At 33.8% G+C, this 23082-nt stretch overlaps 1 protein-coding gene across 3 annotated transcripts in view; it reads left to right on the top strand.

The window, feature by feature from the left end:
- Positions 1-23082, top strand: part of Pi3K59F (phosphatidylinositol 3-kinase 59F) — a 57815-nt gene that overhangs the window by 13959 nt on the left and 20774 nt on the right. Inside the window, exon 1 of one of the 3 annotated variants that reach the window (XM_072530525.1) lies at positions 1100-1797. The exons of the other annotated variants lie outside the window; for them this stretch is intronic. Coding sequence (XP_072386626.1) covers positions 1426-1797 — 372 coding nt within the window. The 5' untranslated portion in view covers positions 1100-1425. Of the gene's footprint in view, positions 1-1099; positions 1798-23082 lie in introns of those variants that run through there. 3 annotated transcript variants of the gene reach the window in all.

Below are 23082 nucleotides of genomic sequence, written 5' to 3'. Positions count from 1 at the left end.
ATGTCCAAGACTTAAAATCCAACAAAATCTAGTAAATTTCGTTTGTATTTTATTTCAAAAAAACAATATTTCTCTACTCTGGTCCGCCTTTTCAAACAATCAATAGGCTCTTTGTTTATGTTTTGTTTACTTCTGATAATGTTTTTTTCTTAAGGTTTTGTCGAAAAGATTACGCAATTGGTCATATCAGAACTATCAAATTTTTTCTTGCGGCGACAAGTGGCCAAAACTGTATATCAAAGGTGTGGGAGATATATTATTTTGCTCTTAGCTACTTATTCTGCAGATCCAAAACCTGAGTTATTGAGCAAGATTTAATCTGAGATTGCTGTAGACAAATCTCAATAACGCCAGTGTCAGTTTGACATTCTGATTTTTTCGATGCAAGGTTCGCAATGTTCGGTGAAAGGTTGTATTTTTATGATAAACCTTACCATTTGGTTGACTAAGTTTACTAAGTTTTTGTAGATGTGGGATTATTGGAGATATTTCACACATTTCATTTATAGTGATGTCCCGTACAGTCGTACTAATTTTTGGCTCTGTACGAATTTTTGTAACCTTAGCCCTATTTTTGAGCTAATTTGACCGGTCTAATATACATAAAATGCGAAAAACATCACCAAATTTGCTACCGAAGAAATCTAGAGGCGATTACAATAGAGAATAATGCACACGTATGCTATAAAACACTTTAAATCCTCAAGGGCGTTAAATACACTATTATGTAGTTGATAAATAAGCAATAAAAACACAATAATGATTTAGTATTACATAAAGTGGGTAATAATCTCATATACGATGCAATTGACAAAATTATTATTTTCACTTTCGATATTATATTGTTACAAGTATGTCATTTTTAATAAGTAAAATTGTCATTGTGATTCGTGTCTAATTAACGTCCAATTGAGTAATATGTCGGTAGCTTTCTAAAAATATATATTCCTCACATTTTACCACTTCGATTTGTATTTATCAATTTGAATCGATTTTTATTTGGAACATATTGTCAAATCACTTTTCTTAGTGTAGTTAGTGAAGTTCCTTAACATTGAATGAAGTTATTTATAAATTTGTGTGTAAGACAGTGGGCGATGCACAATCTCGTCTCGAGTGTTGACATCATTTTATTTACCTTGAAATTAAATATCGAATAAGCCCCCTAAAACGTAGTCAAAGCCACGTTTTATAAATGTTTTATCAGGACATTGCACATAATAATAATCAAAGGCGATTGGAAGGGATTTAATCAGCTGTAATATTTCCTTGAGTTCAGTTATAATGATATATTTAGCTGAAACAGTTATTTAGAAAAGCGAAACCGATAACCAAATATGCGGAATAGATAAGATATTAAATATTTAACAATTTAATTCTATAGTCCCAAGGAAAAACGTTTCGTAAAAATGTCACTTAGTAATAATGACTTTGTGGGGACAAATCGTTGGTAAGAAAAGTGTTAACGGCAAGAAAGAGACGGAATCTTCTCTACTGCCCAAATGCCGATTGTGTGATAGCATTATAAAAACTAGTGCGATAAAATGTTCGAAGTGTTCATGTTATTTACATACCAAGTGTTTCGAAAAGGTAGCAGAAATTTTCGATATAGAAAAAGACGCATGGCAGTGTAGATCGTGTTTGAAAAATCGTAAGCTTTTAGAAATCGATTTGGTTAGGATCGAAAATCAGTGTTTGAAAGATCAAGTTAAGATTTTGACTAAGTTAGTTAGTGAACAGGATTATATGAACTGTTTGCAAAAAGAGAGGTTGCAGGAGTTTCAGGAAAACGGCGAAGTAAGTTTATTTTAAAATTAAATTCCAACTTTTAGTATAATATACAACATTTTGACTCTATTGACATTGAAATTATACTGCATAAATTAGAAGCCCTTGGTTTTCGGGGTCATTTCTTGAACTGGTTAAGATCATACTTACAACATCGTAAATTCCTAGTCAAAGGCGATAATAAGAAGTCATCTATTTTTAATCTTGATCAAGGTGTACCGCAAGGCTCCGTATTGGGACCCTTAATATTTCTTTTATATGTCAATGATTTGATAAATTTTTTAACTGCAGACCATACAGTTCTTTATGCAGATGATTCAACAATTGTAGTTGACGAGTCAACTGAAGTCGAACTCATTTCAAAAATGAACTTAGTAGCACAGGAATTTACAATCTGGTGTAAAAGGAACTCTTTAATGGTAAATGCAAAGAAAACTATTTGTATGCAGTTCTACTCGCGCTGTAAGCCATCCCATGGTTATAAAATCACAGTCAGTTCTGAGGAAATACCCTTTAGTGATACAACACTATTTCTTGGTAGCATTCTAGAAAGTAATATGACATGGGATGAAAATGTCACTAAAGTCTGCAAAACAATGAATAAGGGTTACTATGCGATCCTTCAGTTGAAAACTCTATTTAACACCAATCAATTGATAAGTGTGTATTATGCATTGGTTTATTCATATATGGCCTATAATGTTGTCTTGTGGGGAAACTCTAGAAACTCTTCTAGAGTTTTTATAACTCAAAAGAGAATTCTTAGATTGATATTCAATATTGATAATAGACAATCATGTAGTAAATATTTTATTGAACACAGACTGTTGACTTTTCATGCTTTATATATTTATAAGTGTATTATTCACGTCAAAACTAAATTTCAAAATTTTACCCTCAACTCTAACTTTCATAATTACCCGACAAGACACGGGAAGTTGATAAGCGTGTGTAAACACTCCACAACTCTCTTTGAAACTAGCCCTGATTTTGCAGGATCTAAATTTTACAATTTTTTGCCACTTAATATAAGAAATGAAAATAATATTCAAAAATAAATTAAAAGCATGCTTGATCCAATTATTCGTTTACAACCTAAATGATTATTTTGACAATAAAAGACTACAGGGGATGAGGACCGACGGGTTCAGAGACGCTCTATATCGCATATCTTTTTTTTATATTTTATTGATTTTGTTTTATGTAATTGTCCTATATAACTTGTTGATCATGCTTTATGTACTATATGACTTGTCCTATATCACAATGTGATCTGATGGGATTAATAAAGAATATTCTATTCTATTCTATTCTATTCTATTCTATTCTATTCTATTCATTGGTGTTTCATCATATTGGAGTTTGGGAGGCGCATAAATTATTTTTTTACAAGTAAATTTGAATATGTGATGTATATCGTTATTTATACCTTCGCCTTCCGATTTTTTTCTGTATTACTCCGCTTTATTTTTCCATAGGATTTCCTCAACAGTGGCGCACCCAGGGGGGGGGTTTGAGGGTTAACCCCCCCCCAGGACCCTATTCCGACACTGTTACTCACACTTTTTAAGGACTCAAAATGGAGGTAACATCATAAAAAAAACCAAAACGCCCCGTCGGTGACCATCCAAACACCCCCCCCCCTAGAGGCAAATTCTACGTGCGCTACTGTTCCTCAAGATTCCTTTCTCGTATCTCTGATTTTTTTATGGTCGATAATCTTTAGCTACTTCCTCTCTTACGTGATCCATGATGTTTCCATTTAAGAATTTGTTCCAGTGGTTGATTTTTTTCACAGGTTTTCCTCAGGTCTCTACCGAAAGCCTTCTTAGGGTGCCTGTCCGTTCCTAACGTTGGAGATTATTCTGGCTATGATGACTTTGTTGGCTATACGAAATAGCTGTGTTCAGGTCTTTCTATACCATGCTCTCAGGTTAGCAAGTCAGGATATTCTTCTTCGACCTGGGGTCCTTTTTCCTTAAATTTTATCTTGAAAAATGCATTGGAGTAGCTCATGTCTGCCTTGATTTCTCATTATATGTCCCAAGTACTGCAGCTTACGGCCCTTCACGATGTTGACTAAATCCGCGGTTGTGTTCATCCTCCATAGTACTTCTTCATTGGTGACTTTGTCCATGGTATCTTCAGGATTCTTCTGTATAACCATAGCTCAAAAGCCTGAAGTTTTGATAGAGTTTCCGCCTTCAATGTCCACGTTTCTACTCCGTACAGAAGCACTGAGAAAATACTATTGTATCATCTGCATACCGCAAGTTATTGAGCTTGGCTCTATTTATTAAGATGCCTTCATCAATATCTTTTAGAGCCTCTTCAGAAATGTGCTCCGAGTAAAGATTGAATATCGGTGGTGAAATTATGCACCCCTGTCTCACTCCCCTTAAGATTTTGACCTGATCTGTATATTCTCTATCTATTCGGAGCACCGCTGATTGATTCCAATACATACAAATAATAGCTTCCAATACAGGTTAGCTATTATTTTTTAGGTCTCTTCCGCCAATCCCTGTCCTCTTCAGCACTTCCATCATTTGTTCATGCCTGACTCTATCGAAAGCCTTCTTGTAGTCAATCAGGCATGCAAAAACATCACAGCTGACATCTTTACATTTCTGAAACAATACCTGCACGCTAAATAAAGCTTCTCTCGTACCAACGGCGTTCAAAAATCCAAACTGATTGGGCGCAATTTGTTCCTCGCATTTCCGATAAATTCTTTTGTGGATGACTTTTAAAAACCGCCTCAGCAGATGGCTTATGGTCCTATAGCCTTCACAAACTTTTGCTCCTGGTTTTTTGGGCAATGGTACGAACTCCGATTTGAGCGACTCTACTGGTATTTTTCCTGCCTTGTATATTTCATTAAATATTTCAGTTATTATTTTTATTTGTTCTGCATCTAATAGCTTCAGCAGTTTAGCAGGAATTTCATTAAGTCCCAGTGCCTTTCTATCCTTCATTTATCTGACGACTGCCGTTATTTCTTCTGGTAAGACTTCGGGACCTGAACTTTCTTCAATGGTGGGTTCTTGTATTGTTCTAAGGTCGTGGAAAAGTTTCTCCAAGTAATCTTCCCATACTTTCTTTTTATCTTCTTTGGTTATGGCAAGATTGCCTTCATTATCTGTTATTTCTCCGCTGTTGCGTTTTCGGAACTTTTCAGCTATTTCTTCAGGTTCCTTTCTTGTATCTCTTCAGTCGATAATCGTTAACTACTTCGTCTTTTCGCTTTCATGATGTTTCCATTTAAGAATGTGATTCAGTAGTTGTATTTTTCCAAAGGGTCTTCCTCAATGTTCCTTTCTCGTATCTCTTCAGTCGATAATCTTTAGCTACTTCCCCTCTTTCGCGTTTTATGATGTTTCCAGTTATAGTTTATTGCATTAGAGTATATTTTGTACTCATATGGTCGCTTGTTTCTTTCCAGTCTTCATTTTTTAGCTCAGCATTGCTAAAAAATCCAGGTCATGGTTTTTTCGCACATTTAACATTAATCTTTAGGTTGTATTGAGGATGTACAATACCTAGTGATCTAGATTGTAATGAATTAATCTCAGAACAAAGGTACACAATAGGCTCGAAGGCCCCGTTGCTCTGTACCGGTAGATTATGAGCGAGGTCGTTCTTAGAGGAAGGACGTTCTTCCTTACGTATTAAACGTAAGTACGTAAGGAAGAAAATATACTAGACAGCAAAGAAAGGAACTTAAGGAAGAGAACAACTCTTCAAAAAATAAAGGGCTCCACTGTTTTTAAAATTTGAATTGCAAAAAAAACAGTAATGAGATAATATTAAAATAAAAAAAAGTAAAATTCGCTAAGTATATTAACTATATTCAAAAATATTAGTCTTAAATATCACAAAATAGACATATAAATATCTCCATGTAAAATACTCAAATAAGTAAGGTAAATAATTATCTTATGGAACATATCCGATATTGATAAAGTATTATCATAATACATGAGAGATATATTATTGATATCTTAATTACCTACTAAGTCCTAAGCGAAAAAAATCCTTCGTATCGCGCCGTATCATCGCCAAAAGCGTATCCGAAGTGATCACACGTTTTTGCATTTGATCGATTGTCAGCAAACGCGGCACCCATCGCGCGGATAGCTTTTTCATGTCCAAATGATGGTGAATGATGTTGTGTACGCGTTCGTAGGACATGTTTAGGACCTCTATTAACTCGCGGAGCTTAATTCGATGATCTGCCATAATCATGTCATGGACTTTGTTGATAATTTCCGGCGTGGTGACTTCATTTGGCCTCCCGGGACGCTCATCATCAAAAACACTCGTACGACCACGAACAAATTCAGCTTTCCAAAATTTTACTGTTGCTAACGAAGGTGCAACCTCACCATAAACTTCGTCCAGGTCGGCTTTGATTTGCACATTCGTTTTACCCTTTTTGTAGAGGAACTTTCATCGAACGATACTCGACTTTTTCCATTTCTCCGAAAACACAAAATTTGCTTGCTTTTGGCGGCTGTAAAAACCAAATTAATTGTTTTTAAAACTTAATATTTTGACAGACGTCATCAGAGTAGCGCCATCTATCAGAGACTAGTTTAATATCAATCTATCCTCGTATTTGATCAGAGTGTCCTATCGAAAAAAATTAAAATGCCTTCTAAAGGTAAAGAGTCCACCTTTCGTATGCAATTTTTGGATTTAGCCGTAAATGAAGTCAGTTTCTATAAAGCGATTTTTGCCGTTTTGTACGATTCTCATGAGATCAATAAAATTTATCACTACCATCGACCGGTCACTGTGGCATTTTCATTGTTAGAGCCCAATCTTCAAAAACATGAAATTTCGATTTTGAGTTTTAGCATCAAATATGAGACATTTGAAATATGCCTAAAAAGGGCTGAATTTAAACTTTCACATTAAAAACGAACTAAAACATTTAAAACTAGTTTTTTTCAGTGCCAATTTAGCGATTTGAAGGTGTAGTGCAATTTGCATGCTTTCATCAGTTAATGAAATCTTGAGGGGTGTACGCTGCTTCGAGATGTTGGAATTTGTTCGCTGTTGCAGTGAAGTCATGTGCTCAAGATCGAGGTATGCATTTTTTAGCGAAAATATTTCAGTCGGTGAATGGTGACAACCCCTTCAGATAAGGTGTCTTGTATAGATTATGAAGAAACTCTTGCAGTTATCACTTTGGTCTTATACTTTTATGCTGTTACCCCCGCAGAGCTGTCGGTTCCTCGTACTGAATCTCTTCTGTTTTTTTTTGTTTCTTTCTGATATTTATTTAAAAAATCTTTGATTTTTTAAGCGGAATGGTCAACACAGTCTAGGAATATACCCTAATAATGGACAAATTGAACCATCTATTCTTTAAATTTGCTTTACAAATCATTTTCAGAACCGAAAACAAGTCTTCTTCGAAGACTGTCTTCTTTTAACTTCTTTAGGATGTTTTTGCTTGCAGCAGCTATTTTTCGATGACGAATTAGTCTAGAAATGGGTATGCAGGCAGTGACCCTTCCAAACTTATTCACACCGATAGTCGAATAGCATTCGACTATCGACCTGCATCGATAGCAACGCGCATCAAACTCCGGCATTCACAGAAGCTTAAAAAAAAGATATTAACAGTGCCTGGAACGAAATAAAGGCGGCAGTACTTATAGCTGGTGAAACATTTGTGGGTAGAAAAGAACCGAGTACCAAAAAAAGATATAACCTACATAAGAAACTAAAAGAAATTAAGGGTAAATCACGGAAGAGAATACCACAAGTCATAAGAAACTCCAATGGAGATCGCCAATTATCAGAAGTAGAAAAACAAACTTGAGAGGAAAACATCAAGAACTTATTTACAGGTACTAGGGAAGAAATAAATGAAACATTACCAACTGATGGAAAATATACAAATTCTAATATCAGAGGTGAAACATGCAATTAAAAACTCAAAAAGTAGTAAAGCGCCAGGTCCTGGTGAAATTCCAGTAGAAGTACTAAAAATCTTGAATGACGAAAATATTGAGTGTCTAACTAAATTATTTAATAAAATATACAACGACGCTCAAATTCCGGTAGAATTGTTAAAATCTACCTTTTTACCCTTACCCAAGAAAAATAATCCTAAATCTTGCGATGAATGCCGATTAATTAGCCTCATGAGCCACACTTTAAAAATACTAGTCAAAGTTATTTAACAGCGTATATATAAAAAATGTGAAGAACAATTTGGACAACACACAGTTTGGATTTAGAGGTGGAATGGGAACAAGAGAGGAATTGCGCGCAATGACGGTACTATTACAAAAATGCAGGGAATATAATAAAAACGTATTCATATGTTATATAGATTTTCAAAAAGCGTTTGACAAAGTTCAATATGGTAAACTCATACATGCATTGAAACACATATACCTAGATCCCAAGTATATTAATTTTATCAAAAATCTATACTACAATCAAACAGCGGTCGTAAGGGTGGAAGATACTGGGACAAGCCAAGTAGAAATTCAAAGAGGAGTCAGACAGGGATGTGTGCTGTCGCCCCAATTATTTAATGTGTACTCCCAACTAATATTTCAGGAGGCGCTATGGGAAAGAACTGAAGGTGTAAGAATTGGAGGGACCATCATTAATATCATTTGCAGACGATACCGCAATCATGGCAGAAAATATAGAAGATTTACAAATTCTTATAGAAATCATTAACAGAGGAAGCAAAAAGATGGGACTAACAATGAATATACATGGTTATCTCGAAAAGCCCTGTTGACAACATACATCTGACATTGGAGGGTAAACCGTTAGAGAGGGTCGACAAGTATGAATACCTCGGAGCAATTATAAACTCACAGTTAGATCAAGATAAGGAGATAAAGGTCAGAATGGAAATAGCTCGAAAAAGATTTATAAAATACAAGTCAATGTTTACAAATAAGAGATTGAGTATGGTTATCTTGGACTTTAAAATTAGAGGCATTCGAAATATGACTATATAGGCATATTCTAAAAATTGCTTGGACTGCAAAAGTCTCAAACGAAGAAATGTTAAGACGAGTAGGGTATGACAGAAAGCTTGAACACAATTAAAATGAGAAAAACATCGTATCTGAACCACATACTTCTAAACGATAAATACTCTCTTCTGTACGTCATCATGCAAGGAAGAGTAGAGGGAAGAAAAGGCTTGGGAAGAGAGAAGAAATCTTGGCTGAGGAATAGCAGAGATTGGACTAACCTCAATGTTGAACAGATATTTCACGTTGCAAAAGATATGGAAGCATTTAAAGAAGTGATCGCGAACCTTCGTTAGAAGGCATAATAAGAAGTTGAATAGTTCTGAATAAAAGTAAGAAGTGCCATAATATTTATATAATATCGAACGCTCAGCGTTTTAAATGCACCACAGCTCCATAAAAAAGCGTCACGTTTTACAAGCGCTAATACGTGAATAAATTCCCGGGTACTCATTTATTAGATTCCAACGTCATTCGTAAAGAGCTCGTACGAGCGAGATTTAAGTAAACCACAACTATATCGAAAAAACCCTACCTTTACCATGTATATCAATAAACAAATTCCTTTTAACGCATCTCGTTTTTTCGATGTCAACATTAGAAAGTCTTTCACTTTACCTTTCTCCTACTTCCCATCCCAATCGAACTTCTCGAGAAGATCCAAATCCAAAATTTTAAGTCGAAATTCAAAATTAGTGGGGTAGAGACACGATAAAGTCGAAACGCGGTCTCGCGATCTTTTCCGTCTACCGATGGTGATGTTAAGTGGCAATCGTTACATCGTTAATTATTTGATTTATTACTTTTTGTTAATTCGACAGACGTGCCGGATATCTAACGGATTTATTTACCCGAGAGATACACAGCTGTACTTCACGGTAAGAACAATTAATTGTATTAATTAAAAAAAAATCCCAACTATTATAAATCACTATATTGTCCCACTTTCCCCGATCTAAATAAGATTTTTAGGTTTAATTGCGTGTAGTTTAGAGTATTATGTTTCAATATGTAGGCCAGTCTGAACAATTCGACCTTCGGTAAAAAATATTTATTTAATTTCCTGCCAGTATTGGCATTACAACAAAAATGATCAAAGATAATTGATTATTATCCTATGTACATCGGTTAGAATAACTCGTAAAGTCACAAACGGCATCTTTTGTAATGGTTTACTCTTGGAAATTTATGATGATTATGTAGATTTTATGTATTCTTCTTTGACGGTCAAACTTAAACGAATGAAAAGTCCGTTTTAGTTTGACCTAAAAACAAAGACCTATACACATTACTTTTAGAAAATTGTAAATAACTTGAGGGCCATATTTAGGAAATATTTTCTTCCTTCTTTATTAAGATTTATAATCTTTTCGCAATTCAGATGAAGTATTCAATCAAAATTTTGAGGAAATTTACAGCACGGGTCACTCTAACAAAATATGTATTTTAATAGAGTCTGCTGCTAAAAATGTGAATTTACTACTTTTATCTGTGTCCACCGGTACTGAGGAAATATAACAATAGCTGACCCCTACAGTCTAGGGGCCAAGGAGGGGTTGAATATGCACTTTTATGTCTCCTCGGTATTTTTACGTTTTTTTATGTTTTTTGTGCGAATTTAATTATTTAAATGATCGTATCTTCAAAACTATTAGAGATATTTAATTTTACCAAAATGAAAATTGGTCATTTTGAAAAAATGAACAAAATGGCATTCGGAAAACTATAATCCGTTTGTTAGAACCGGAGTTATAACAAATTTTGTGAAAATAATTGCAAAATAGGCATTCGATGGGGCTTTTCCAAGTATAACTCAGCTCTCATTCGTGCGATTAAATTGCAGAACCACTCATTTTAAAGGTAATTGTTTCAGCTTTAAAAATACTTGGAAAAAATAATTTATGTTTAGTAATAAAACAGTTAAACACTAGCGGACCAACTCGACATCGAATTTTGATGTAAATTTTGCTGATATTTAAGAGGGGCGGAGTCTAACGATCCATCGTTTCCGTCGCCTGGTGTAAATGTTCCAAAAATCCTAAAAATAAACTGTATCGACGCCAATTTTTTTAAATTGAAAATCGATACAGTAGTTTTTTAGGATTTTCACGAAGATTTACATTAGGAAACGGAAACAATATGATTGTTAGACTCCGCCCCTCTTAAATAAAAAACGGAAGTAAAACCGGAAGTAATTTTTTTTTTGCATATTTTAGATTGTAAAATGCCACGTTTAAGAAAAAGAAGTCGGTTTGAGAACTCTAACTAACTAACTAAATTTATATTTAAATATTATTTAAATTTAAAAAATACAGAAAACAGTATGATGCTCCGCGCTAGTCTACACTACCGCCTACTGTTCCACTTTTTTGAGAATACGCCACAATTTTACTTTATAATAAGTTTATTTTTTATTTATTCATTTAAAATAAACCTAATTTAAAGTAAAATTAAATTTTGAAGAATGAAACCTGTAAAATTCCTATACTTTACTATAGGAAAAATTCATTTTGTGGCCGCCATTTTTAAACCGGTTCGAATTTTTTAAATTTTAAAGCTTAGGGGGAATCTACTCAACAATCTGTTTAATTATTCGAAAAAATTATTCTCCTATCTATCACCGTTTAGGAGGAGTATTGCGCACAAGAAAAGGGCTTAGCCTTTTAGTATATAAGATTAAAAATTTTAATAAAAGGTTGCGAATTAATGTGTTTATAAGAGATTTAAACAAAACTAAGGTATAAACTTTAAAAGGCTTGCTAACGGAAGTTATAGAACAACTCAAAATTAATATTTTAAGCTATGGTAAACGTTTCTATGTTAATATTTGACCAAGATATGGAACTGTTAATAACGCGCTCTGGGGCGCACGGTCAGCTCGCAGTGAATGCGGGACGCTCGTAAATAAATTTTCAATATATCGACAAAAAATTGACATAGAAACATTTACGAAAGCTTAAACTGTTCGTTTCGAGTTGTTCTATGCCTTGCATTAACCAAACTGCCAACGTTTACGGCTTAATTTTGTTTAACCTCCTATCTATTTTTTCCAAATTTAATATTTTTAGCTTTCAGACTTTCTTAGGGAGGTATCTGAAAAAATGTTTAAAAAAATCCTAAAATATTGATTTTATTAATGTCCTACATAAAGAACAGATGTAGGTTGTTGATCTTTTAAATCAAAAATAATGTTCTTCGCATAGGACTCTGGTTGCCTATATTACGAGATTCATCATCATCATTGGTGCTACAGCCCTATAAAAGAGCCTCGACCTTCCCAAGTCTATTACGCCAGTCAGTTCTATCCATTGCCAACTGTTGCCAGTTTGCTGCGCCTATTTGTCTACCATCCTCATCTACACCATCCCTCCATCTGAGTTTTGGTCTACCCCTACTTCTACTTCCCACAGTTTGTGACATAAGGATTCTTCTAGGAGGGTTGTTCTGCTGTGATCTTGCCAGATGTCCTGCCCATCTTAGTCTTCCTATTTTTATAAAGGAGACTACGTCTTTACCACCAAATATATGTTTATATCTGTGATATATCTCGTAGTTGTACCTCCTTCTCCAAACACCATTTTCACAGATGCCACCAAATATTCTTCTCAGGATCCTTCGTTCAAATATAAGCAGGAGATTTTCATCTGCCTTGGAAATGGTCCATATCTCCGACCCATATGTCAACACTGGTTGTATACGGGTTTTGTATATGGTTATTTTTGTTTTTTGGCTTAAGTTTCTGCTTCTCATATGTCTACTCAGTCCAAAATAGCATTTGTTTGCTAGGATTATTCTTCGCTTGATTTCTTCCGTCATGACGTTCTCCTTGGTGATCAGGGAGCCTAAGTATGTGAATTTGTCCACCACTTCAAAGGTAGAATTATCAACCGTGAATTGGTGGCCGATGTTTCTGGCTCTATTGTTGGGTGTTGATGCCATTATCTTAGTATTCTCCTCATTTACTTGCAGGCCCATATTTTTTGAGGCGTTTGACAAGGTGGTATACATTTCTTCTAGCTTGCGTGTTGTGCGGGCAACTAGATCAACATCATCTGCATATGCCAAAATTTGAGATGATTTATTAAAAATGTTTCCTCTGCTGTCTATTTGGGCATCCCTGACCGCCTTTTCCAAAGCTATATTACGAGATTAGTAAAGGTAAAAAAAAATAAAAAAATTAAAGAAGTTAATAAATGTCTTTTATTTTTGAGACTACAAAAACAAGATTCATTCTTATAACCAAAAAATGTACATTCTATAAATGTTTGAAATAATAAAAATATAAAATTTATGCATTTTCGTAAAAATCACTAAAAGAACGTCTTGCAGTTGTAAAACATAAGAAAATTGAACATTTTTTGCAAAATATTGTTGTTTTCATTGAGCAGCCATCTTTTCTGTATCTGTTCGCTGTCTATATTGAAGCCAAGCGTTGACGACTGCTAAATCTATGAGGTGGCAAATAACCCGAATTGTCCATTTTTTGGTACGACTACGCGACGGACGGACAAACGGCAAGCATACGATCTACTAAATCCACCCTACCCATATTTTTATTATACTCCTTAATAATTACTTCTGACCGGCAAACTTGTTCATAGGATTTATTTTTTTTGACCACCGCTTACAATAATCTGTATTCCCCGAGAAAAAAATAGTAGATAACATTATCACTGGCTTGTTGTCCATCCACCGTGTGATGGCCATTTTGCCATCATCTCTGTTTTTGATTTCATAAGTACCCTTTAAAGATTTTGAAAAAAGTTTTTCTGGTTGCGTGAAACAATCTTTAGGGATCCGGTTCTTCATAATGGTTCCAATTCCATTTAAACAAAACTGTCCCTTTAGATGATCGTTTTATACGTGTCAACGCTTTGTGGGATCGTCATTTAACAGCGGTGCAAACACGAAATCAGCTTCAAGAGGTTCGAGGCAATAATGTAAGTGTATTTACAGTTCGTCGAATATTACATGAATTTGGTTTGCAAAGTTGCAGACCAGCAACTGGGTCCAAATTACTTCCACGGCACAGAGTGGCTAGACTACAATTTTCCAGGGAACATTTACATTGGAATTTAGGACAATGGAGTAATGTTCTTTTTACGGATGAGTCGAGATACTGTCTTCACTCATCATATGGAAGAGAACAAGTATGACGTCGAACTGAAGAGAGATTTGTGAGTGCACTTTCAGTCCTCGCGTTAGCCATGGAGGGGGTTCGATGATGGTATGGGCAGGAATATCCCGAGACTCGAGAGTAGCACACTAGCACACTGAATTGGTATTTATTGAGGGTTCGTTGACTACACACTGGTATATTGAGGAAATTTTAGCGAATCAAGTAGTATCCTTTTCTCAATATATCGGCGATGATTTTCTATTAATGCAAGATAATGCGCGACCCCACTCTGCAATGTGTGTCACACACTATTTAGGAAAATTGGCCTTAACGAAATGAACTGACCAGCGTGTTCGCCAGATCTGAATCCAATAGAGCACGTTTGGGACATGCTTGGTAGAAATATTATGTCGCGAAGTCGCACCAGCCTCAATTAACGAACTTCGCTTGGCTCTAAAAGAGGAATGGCAAAACATCCAGCAAGATGATATTCGCAACCTCATAGACAGCATGAGCCGACGTGTACAGTTATAGAGGCTAGGGGAGCCAATACAAAGTATTAAGTTATTTTTTAGTAGTTTTTGTTATTTGCGTACTTAGGTTAAGTTACATTTAATTTGTTTTTTTTATGTTTTGTTATTGTTATCATCGTTTATTAAAACCAAGATCATGTCGCTGTTTTTAATCATTATTCAAATACAGTGCTTCTGGCATGCCGATATGACATTCCTTCCACATCAGTCACCAAAGCTCCCATCGTCGTATTACAAATTAATACTGGTAATAATGGTAATAATAGGAAAAGTCGTAAATTGTCGGTGGCAAAGTCATTTCGCTCCTAAAAATGAACCAATCCATATTTTCACATGAAACAAACATAATACATACTTAGAAGACATGGTTGCAACAGAAAAACAAGGTTTTACGAAAATCTTCTAACGGAATTCTTCCACAAGATGTTTCAAAGTTGAGATAAAAAACCACCTTTCGATTAACCTCGTATAATAAGTGAAATACAAAATTTTATTAAAAAATTCACTATACTAAATTAAAATTTGGAAATTTTTACACAGTGTGCTAAAAAAATCATCAAAATAGGGCTAAAAACTGAAATACTTTGAATTTGACCAAAATTTTCTCCGTTGCGTTTTTTTTTGCATCTGAGTGTATTAATTGCTAAAACTTCTTTATTTATAATGATAAAGGAATATGCATCTCTGGATTTTACGAAATTATAAAAAGAAAAAACAAATTTAGTCCAGTAGAACCCGAGATATGTCATTTTTTTTTTCGAGCGCTCTATCTTGAAACTGTCTTGAATTTTTTGAAGAGCGCGGCTGGCCCTTCATTTGGCTAGCCCACTCCTTTTACCTTAGTGGGAAGAAAAGTACTCTTTGTTTATAACACTCCAGTTTAAACAATTTTCAATAAGTATGTGTTGTTTTGTATTATTTTGTGTTGTTTTCGGTAATTAGTGAGTTTGTTTCGTTTAATTCCATCATGGATATTATGCCTAGGAAGCGTGAAAGATTATCACGTTAAGTGAACACATTTCTATGTCACAAAGAGAAATCGCAAGAACGTGAGTAGTGAGTGAGTCATGGGGTAGTAAGCAATATTTTTAAGGGTAAACGAGAAACGGGATCAATGGATGTGAAAAGGTGAGGGAAATGTGGAAGAAAGAGAAAAACAACACCAGCAGATGACAGTTTTTTAATTCGAAATAGCAAATTGGACCCAAGAACAACCCGCCAAGAGCTCCAACAAGATCTAGCAGCGTCAGATGTAGTGATTCATGACTCAACTGTTTGGAACAGACTTATGAAGAATGGTAGAAGGGTAATGCGTCCACAGAAAAAACAGCTTCTAACTGAGCAAATGAAGAAACAAAGGTCATTGTGGGAAAAAATACTCTAATTGGACTGTAGACGACTGGAGAAAAGTCCGATTTACAGTTAAAACTCACTTTATAGTTCAGAGACAGCGGTCGAAATTCGTCAGGAAATCTGACAATGAAAACCTTACACCATCTCATGTTGGTCAAACCGTAAATCATCTAGTCAAAAAAATGTTTTTGGGGATAGTTTTCATACTTGGGGGTTGGATCTTTGGTACCAATCGAAGGTATGATGAATAGCCAAAAATAGAGATCCATGTTGGAACAGCGTTTGAACACAGAACACCAAAAATGTCAGCCCCAAGGAGGAGCGATTCTTCAACAGAACTCTGCTCCCTGTCACAAGTCAAAGCAAATGATGGAATTTTTCAAAAATAAGTAGATTAATGTTGTAGATTGGCCCGGTAATTCGTTAGACCTCGACCCCATTGGAAATTTATGGACGATTTGCAAAGCTAGACTGCGCAAAATCGACTGTACTACAAAAATAAAAATGATAGAAGCTGTCATTCAGGTTTGGTTTCGAGATGAAAGGAAACTGTCAGAAGGTTGTAGAATCTATGTCAAAATGGGTAAAAGCAGTAATTGAAGCCAAAGGGGGACATTTTTCCTACTAAATGATGTAAGTTTACCTCTATAGTTTTGTTAAAATATAATTTTTTTCTAAATAAACTGTTTTTTCATTAAAACAGCCTGTTATTCCAGTAATTCGCGCAGTACTGTACATCCCTTTAGTAATGAACGTTCAGGGTGCTCAATTCAAAATGATAATCCGAGTATTTTGGAATGTTTTCAACTATTTTTCTCTGAAAATATCATAACTCTAATTACTGAACAAACAAATATTTTCTACTCCCAAAACGAAAGTATTCAGAGAAGTCATACAAAAAAATGGTGTGAAATAACAGTAAGTGAAATGTTCAGCTTTATAGCTGTGTCAATTTTGATGTCTTAAGTAAAAGACTACAGATGGTAGACTATTTTTCTAAGGATTCTTTGTTGTCAACCAAACCCACTGCAAGAAACATAAAGGTCAAGGTCCATCAAGGTATCGAGGTCCATACAACTCAAAACAATTGCCAGATACCTGGCAGGGTCACTCACGAAATATATTATTTTTTGGACTAATCTCGTATGTCTTAGATAAATGCAAAGAAAATATACTTAGGAAAATTAATCAGAAGAACAAAGGGATGTCCAAAAAATTAATAAAAAAGGTAACATTAATGGTAGAAAGAGAAACAACCAGAAAAAATAGAAAAACATTTGTATGGCAAATGGTCTACACCTCGTATGTCGACGTTTTTTGTCTAAAACAAAGATCGAACTCATCAACTTTTGTCGTTAAGAAAAGTGTTTAAAACAAATACTTTTGATTTTATTATCCGAAGTACGTGCTTACTCTCGTCTGGCCTACTGTCTTTCATTTTAACCTACTTTCTCACGTTCTCCCATAACTCGCAAGTAATCCTATTACCTCGAGTATCCACTTAATTTGATCAAGTTCCATCTATACGTACCGACTAGTTTCTTGTGTAGGTATCAGTTTTAGAAAACAAAAATTGATAAGATGTGTTTCTACTATTTGTGCCAATATTTATTTTGTGGAAAGATATGTCATAGAGGTTGGTTTTTTTATATATAAAACTGTATTATTATTTATGATTATAAGCTGCTGATGTTAAGTAAAATGTATTAAGTAAAGAAAATATTATAGTTTATAGATTAGAAGTTATGACATGGGACATCGCATGCTTAGTTGTGAATATTCGTGAGAAATTTTTATAATATAAACAAAAATTATTTCCTAATAATATCATTATACACTCAGGTGCAAAAAAATCGATCTATGGGTATTATTTGCTGAAAAAAGAAAACGTTTGAAGGTATTAGTTTTAAATCAGGTATATATGTAAAAGTATATGTTAGATTAACATAATTTTTACAGATTATCCAAAACAAACATTTATTTATAGAGACATACGCCAAAACTCAAAAATACAAGAATATTCAAAACTTTCTGAAATTAAGAAAAACATTGATAATAAATCAATATCTAGTGTTTCCCCCTCGGGCCCTTATAACAGCCTGTACACGTCTAGGCATTGAGGTAATTAACCTCTGGATATCAAATTGATCCAATTAGTCCCATATTTCTTGAAGAGCCGCTGTAAGTTTAGCCAAGTTGTTTGGACTTCCCACCTCCTCTATATATTGGTTGACGATTCTAGCACGGTGAGGACGCGCGTTGTCGTCCATAAAAATAAAATTAGGTTCAATGAAAGGAGCATAAGGTACCGCATGTTGATCTAAAATACTTGTTATGTATCTTGCAGCAGTCATAGAACCTCTATCTACAATAACTAAATCAGTATGAGCTTCTGAACTGATACCAGCCCAAACCATAACGGAACCCCCCCCCCCCATAACTTATTCTTTCCGCAATGTTACATTGAAAATATCGCTCTCCGTGTCTTCTCCAAACCCTTTCTTGGCCGTCTGGTGATCTTAGACAAAATCTGGACTCATCTGAGAACAATACATTGCTCCAATCTGCATCACTCCAGTTTTCATGTTCTCTTGCAAAAGCAAGGCGAGCTCTGCGATGTTCTATGGATAGTATTGGAGATAGGGCTGGCCTTCTGGATAATAAATTACCTTCTACAAGTCGTAGACGAACTGTCAATCTGCTTACATCCACATTTCTTCATCTCTTTACAAGAAGGGTAACATCTCTTTCGGATGTTACCCTTCTACGACCTGATCCTAGTCTTCTTGTGAAGTTACCGGTGTCGCTAAAACGCCGAACTGCTCTTTGAAGTTAGAGACATTTAGGAAGGATAATTAAATAAAAATATAACACGTTTTGATATATTTTTATATCAAAACGATATAATCACTACACTAGTATGGTTATTGAATTAAAAACAACATTCAATAAATATCTACTTGCTTCAGACCTTTTTGACAAAAACCTGAAATACCAATTTGTTTTAAGAAATATAAAAAGCAATATTAAAAATATTATTTTATTTCTCGTATACGAGGGTACATCTAAATTTACATACGTAATTTAATGTCTCTAAAATTATACAACTCCAAATAAATAAGAAATAAGGAATGGATCGATTTTTTTGCACCTGAGTGTATATCTTTATAAAATAATGAAACATTAATCTTTAAACTTACAATCTTTTGTGTACCTGCAACTGCATGATTTAATTTGCGATTCAAGGAAACTGACAGTTGTGTCTTCGTCGTATGTACTCGTATAATAAATCCTTTTGAACAGGTTGTCCTGCCACGACCTCTTTGCGACTTTAATCATTCTGTTTTCCTGGATTGCGTCCTAAATTTCTTACGATTTTCGTTTACCCCAATAATTATCTGATTTCTTAACTGAAATTGCAATTCATTTAGTAGTTTTTTTATTAAAAAATCCCACAAATCACTAATTAAGACATTTTTCAACAAAAAATTGCAAATAACTCGAAAAGTAAGCATTTTTCGAAAAATTACCCAGAGAGGAAAAGTAATTATTTGCATGAGATACGCTTAAAAAAATTTTACTTGCAGCGATTCAGGAAATTGTTTTTTTTTTTGGTATGTTATTAATTTGTTAATAACAATTTCCGGTCCACTTAAATAATTTAGAATAATAATTGAAGAACAATGCAATATTTTGATTGTGAATAAATTAGCAAATAATTTAAATATTACGAAAAATAGCTGGCTTAACTCATTGCTGTTATCTGTATAAAGAAAACACTTATCTTTGAAATATGGTGTATTAATCGTAGCAAGCAGTAGAATAGTAGAGTTGTATCTGCGCGTCGCGACTCCGGCGCGCGGCTCGAAAACAGAACGTAAACGATCAACTGAAGATTCTTTTCGTACGCTGTCTCGATCTAAAGTGTCTTGAGATGGTCAGAAAACCCTTTGACCGTTCTTAGGTGGTCCATGGGACAAGTGCACCCCCATAAATCAGCGCTATTGTAATGCGCTTTTGAGTGGTGATAATCTAACTAAATGGTAACAGAAATATGATATTTTACAGCGTTTTCTGTACTTGCGACGAAATTTTCAAATAACAAAAGACAAGTCAATTTCTACGAACTCAAAAACAGATCACATGTGCTAGCCAGTCTGACAATGAGAATTTATTGAATAGAAGAAAAAGAATATACTCTAATCTTTTAAAGTTAAAAAGTAGTTAGAATATATCATTAAATAAGATCATATTGTAATAAAAATATTAAATGTAAAATATGTGAATAAATACTAAATACGTTCTCAAACAACCTGAAAGAATATATGAAGCCCTGAAAAGCTAATAGATCTAAGTGCCAAAAGTAAAATTGTTGGGAAAAGTAAAACAAAAACGGGTTTGGCAGTCCAGTGGGACTGCCGGTGGAAGTTACACTTCTATACACGCATTCACCGTTACAAATTTATTTGGGAGTCAATCTGCACAATCATTACAAATGTAATGCTATAGGTAAGACATAGCAGAACGAGAAACAGAATTAATAACAACTTACTAACAATTAATAAACAACTTTTGACCTGTAATAGGAGTATAGTAAATGAAGGATTGAATCAATATTTTGATGAAAATGTATATTTTTATTTTCATATAATGTATGTATCAAAGGAGTTGAATGCAAATTTTTTTTTACACATACTATGCAGTAAAATTCATTGTTTATTTTGTTATTAATATAATAATACAATACAAATTAAAATGCAATATTCATAAGTATTTAAAAATGACAATAATATACATAAAAAAAATACACTACAATACAGTGCAACATAATTCAATATAATAATACAATACAAATTAAAACGCAATATTCATAAGTATTTAAAAATGACAATAATATACATAACTTTTCTAATATTAATAAAAAAGTCCTCCCCGACTGGGAATCGAACCCCGGTCTCCCGCGTGACAGGCGGGGATACTGACTACTATACTACCGAGGACATGACACAAACCTATTTCAAAATTGACAGTTCTGGATCATACAGTGATTTATTGAGATTATTAATTTGAAATACAAAAGACTAATATACCTAATTATGAACATTTAATAAATAATACAAAACTTATCACATAAATAATAATATTAATAAATATTTTATTATATATATATATATATATATATATATATATATATATATATAATATATATATTATACAGTGTGACCCATTTAGATTGGAAACACCTCTATAAAATTTGAAGTTGTTAACCGATTTTAACCAAATTTTTTTTTTAATGTCATGTAATACAAGGTCTATTGCGGGACAAAATATGAAATATTTAGTTAAATTTTCAGGGCATTCTACGATACTTTTTCTTCGTCGAAAATCTAGAATTTGTATTAGCGATTTTTTTATTAAAAAAATTTCTACGCCACTGGATTTAGAGTGGCTTCAAATAACTATGACAAAAATTTCATTAAGATATATTTATTAATAACATACTTATGACAACTTAAAATTTTAAAACTCACTAAGAAAAAAACACTCTGTATTAACGTTAAAAAAACACTCTGTATTAACAGAAACATGGAAACATAATTTTAGTTTAATCCTAGTTACCTCTACCAATCCACCATCTAATTGGATACATTTGTCGTAGTGTTTATGAATATTTCTAATTACATTTCTTAGTTGTTGGGGAGTAATTTCTGCACATGCCTGTCGAATACTTGCACGAAGTTCGTTTTCGTCTCTTGCACGGGTTTGGCAAACTTTTTGTTTGATAACTCCCCAGAGAAAGAAGTCTAAAATTGTGAGATCTGGAGATCTGGGTGGCCAATCTATCAACGGACTACCCCGGCCTATCCAACGGTTCGGAAAATTTTCATTTAACCATTGCATCACGGTTCTGGCGTAATGAACAGAACACCCATCTAACTGGATACAAATTTAATCGTTCATTAATTGGGAGCTCATGAATAGCATCCCACAAGTCGGTGTTTAAAAATTCTAAAAAGTTCCGTGAGTTCAAGTTTTCTTCAAAAAAGAAAGGACCAATAACTCGCTCGTTCAGTATACCACACCAGACATTGATTTTTTGAGAATACTGGCTTTTACAGTTTATTACCCAATGGGGATTATCTGCTGTCCAATAGCGACAATTCTGTGATGATACTACTCCATTTGTAGTGAAAGTGGCTTCGTCGGTAAACAACGCGTTTTTTAGAAAATTTATATTGTTTAACTATTCCCCTTGGGCCCATAAACAATATTCTAAACGTTTTGCTTCGTCGCCTTCTAGGAATGTGTGTAAGAATTTTGGTTTGTAAGGTTTAATATTATTTACCTTAAGACATCGTCGAATACTCTCTCGAGGCACATTCAAATATAAACTGGCATTCCTTAAACTGGCGTTAGGGTTATTTCTGAAATGATCTAAAATGATTTTATCATTTCCTCTACTTCTTTGTAACGGGTTATTTTTTAAAATTAGTTTTGATACTGCACCATATTCATTAAATATTCTATTAATTTTGTTTACCGTACCGCAGCTAATATTAGGACGATCCACATGTCTGTTATTAAATATTGTACAAACTTCCCTGGCACTTCTATCGTTATCTCCCAAAAGACGTATAATTTCAATTTTTTCTCTCAAACTTAATCTTGCAGCCATGACACAAAATATTATTAAAAGAATTTGAAGTTAATATTGTTGCAGATATTATGCATAAATTTATGCTAGCACTAAAATTTGTATGACACAAATAATATCAAACAGTAATATCGTTGTCATGGCAACTGAGATTTAAGTTGTAGTATATAAAGTTAATAATAATGTAAGTGCGTTACTTGCATTAATTTTTTATGCTATTTTAAACATTTTTTTGTCTAGTAGTGGTTTATTATTAAAATTATTTGAAAAATAATTAGTTTTATGGTTATCTGTTGATACAGGGTGTTCTTTTTTGACTCGCAGCTTAGTGAGTTTTAAAATTTTAAGTTGTCATAACTTCGTTATTAATAAATATATTTTAATGAAATTTTTGTCATAGCTATTTGAAGTCACTATAAATCCAGTGGCGTAGAAATTTTTTTAATAAAAAAATCGCTAATACAAATTTTCCATTTTCGACGAAGAAAAAGTATCGTAGACTGCCCTGAAAATTTAACTAAATATTTCATATTTTGTCCCGCAATAGACCTTTTATTACATGACATTAAAAAAAAATTTGGTTAAAATCGGTTAACAACTTCAAATTTTATAGAG

This window comes from Diabrotica undecimpunctata, chromosome 4, assembly GCF_040954645.1.
Source record: "Diabrotica undecimpunctata isolate CICGRU chromosome 4, icDiaUnde3, whole genome shotgun sequence".
Taxonomy (NCBI): Eukaryota; Metazoa; Arthropoda; class Insecta; order Coleoptera; family Chrysomelidae; genus Diabrotica; species Diabrotica undecimpunctata.
The sequence above is the reverse complement of the archived record's forward strand: the minus strand, read 5'-3'. Positions and strand labels throughout refer to the sequence as shown.